The sequence below is a fragment of the Aulonocara stuartgranti genome (assembly GCF_965226115.1).
Source record: "Aulonocara stuartgranti genome assembly, chromosome: 17".
Taxonomy (NCBI): Eukaryota; Metazoa; Chordata; class Actinopteri; order Cichliformes; family Cichlidae; genus Aulonocara; species Aulonocara stuartgranti.
The window spans coordinates 9165066-9167500 of NC_138953.1; the positions used below are offsets into that span (position 1 = coordinate 9165066).

General features: G+C 38.2%; 1 protein-coding gene across 3 annotated transcripts in view; it reads right to left on the reverse strand.

Moving 5' to 3' along the window:
• Positions 1-956: 956 nt before the first annotated feature.
• The window catches only part of LOC309692532 (glutathione hydrolase-like YwrD proenzyme), a 14126-nt gene continuing 12647 nt past the window's right edge, over positions 957-2435 (reverse strand). For 2 of the 3 annotated variants that reach the window (XM_082511130.1, XM_082511131.1), the window contains exon 12: positions 957-1710. In XM_082511130.1, coding sequence (XP_082367256.1) covers positions 1565-1710 — 146 coding nt within the window. In that variant the 3' untranslated portion in view covers positions 957-1564. The remainder of the gene's footprint in view (positions 1711-2435) is intronic. The other variant, XM_082511132.1, reaches the window with a different exon arrangement.

A 2435-nucleotide genomic window follows, 5' to 3' on the forward strand; every position in this document is an offset into this window, starting at 1 on the left:
TTTGAAATGTTTTCTTCTAGTTTATTAGGCTCTGCAGCTTCATGTTTTTACTCTCAAGCTCTACAAAAGTAGGTTTGAAAATAAGCTAATATATTGATTAAGCATAACATTATGACCACCTGACTAATAAAGGAGTTGGTCCCTCTTTTCCTGCCAAAACAGCCTTAAACCATTGAGGCATGGACTCTACTAAACCCCTGAAGGTGTGCTGCGGTATCTGGCACCAAGATGTTAGCTGCAGATCTTTGCAGTCCTCTAAGTTGTGATGCATGGCCTCCATGGATCTGAGTTTGTCCAGCACATCCCACAGATGCTCGATTGGACTGAGATCTCGGGCACTGGGAATTTCAGCAATTTGAACTACAGCAGGTCGTCTTTTGGATCGGACCACACAGGCCAGCCTTCGTACGTCACGTGCATCAGTCAGCGTTGGCCACTGATGACTCTGCTGCCGATTCACCACTCATCCTTCCTTGGACCACTTTTGATAGATACTGACCACTGCAAACCAGGAACAGCCCACAAGTGCTGTGGTTTTGGAGATTAAAATTTGTCAAACTGGCTCAAATCCTTACACTTGCCCATTTTTCTGGTTCTAACACATTAATTTCAAGCACAAAATATTCACTTTCTTCCTAATATGTCCCACTCACTAACAGATGCCATGATGAAGAGATAATCAGTGTTATTTACGTCACCTCTCAGTGCTCATAATGTTATGCCTGATCGGTGTACTTCTACTCTAACAGTGTAAAAGCACAATTCATAAAATATGTTTTGTACTGCTGTTTGATTCTGACATCAGGGGCTAAAGCTGCAAGCAATTCAGAAACAACTATAAAATTAGAACCAAAGATTCAAACAGCAACTTAAAATAAATGCACACGTATATGTATTTGGCAGATTTAAGTTAATGCGAACTGATGAAGCGTATTTCACTGACAGAAAATCTGAAATACTGATGTTTTAATTGATGAGATGTTAACAATAACAGAAAATGATTCACAGAAAAAAAGGAAAAGCAACATTATGCAAAATAGAATTTTTAACGATGACACTATAATACTGATGTACATAATTCAGAGCAGAGTAAAAATGGAATGATAACTTATTGAGGACGGAGGTTTATGTATGGAACAACACTGCATTTCTAGCAAACTTCAAATCAGCACCAGCTAATTAAAGAGACTGAAACAGATAATTATCTCTGCCAAAACACAGAGTTGAGGAAGGACATCTTTGGCATCAATGCAGCAAAGATAAAGATCTTCCTGTTTGTCACTTTTCACATTATAAATAATCTGAGGTTGTGCTGATTTATACTAAACTCTACATTCAGCAAATGTGCTTTAACTCAACATCTAGTGAACACAGGCATAAAAACATGATTCCACAAGGCACTTCTTGAAGGTACAATGGTTTTTGAAAGAGTTATAAAGCTCACTGTCAAATATCAGCTGACAAATAACAACCTGTGTACTGCACAACATTTGTAGGCATTTCTTTTCAAGTAGTTCTATGATGAAATCTTCTGATTACAACATTAACAAGGCAAGAGCATTTTCTAGTACCCCTGAGCACATCCATCTGCTCTGGGATCCGATCCTGCCCAAAGCACCCTGGAAGGACGATCCCCTTGGGTGACAGACGGATTCCACCAATCCCCCACTGCGATGATCTGCCCCCGCCCAAACTGAGACCTCTTGTGGCCTGTGTGTGTGAATGAAAAGGAAGATGCAAAAACCCGCTGAGCTGTATGGACTGTAGGTACAACAAATGAAAATACATTCTAAGTCTAATTAGCATGCTAGCATCATGAAATCAAGGTTTTTGGAGTGTTAGTCAGAGTCTGAAAATAGGTAGAACATGTAAACCAGAGGATATGAAGATGAGCAGTAGGGAGATGCGTGCACTGTTCTTTTCTTCACTGACAGGTTTTGAACAGTTAGATATTTTAGATTTGTAAATCATTAATCACAAAAACTTAAAACAAAAAGTTCAAAGGTTAAAACCGGCTTCACTGGTTAGCATTTTGTAGAAAATACAGTCAAACACAAGGACAGTGGGGAGGATTGTTTTTATTTGACTTTTTATTCCTCTAGCTAAAACCTTTTATTATCAAATAATATTTCATTAAAATTATCCTGAACTGAGTCTTTTATGATAAATTTTGTTAATGGTTTTAAATTAACATTAAACCACAACATGGAATTTGATACAAAATTAACTTCAAAATGCAGAAATGTGAACTCTTCAGCATATTTTATATTCTGTGCTGCTAGTTGTACAAGAAGCTGATCGCACTATGATCCGACTATCACAGTGGGAAAATCTTGGATAGGCAAAAGTTGATGCACGCATCATATTCACACTCAGAAAAACCAGAGAGCCATCGTAAGCAGCACGTAAGAGGAACAAGTACAAACATCCTGTTA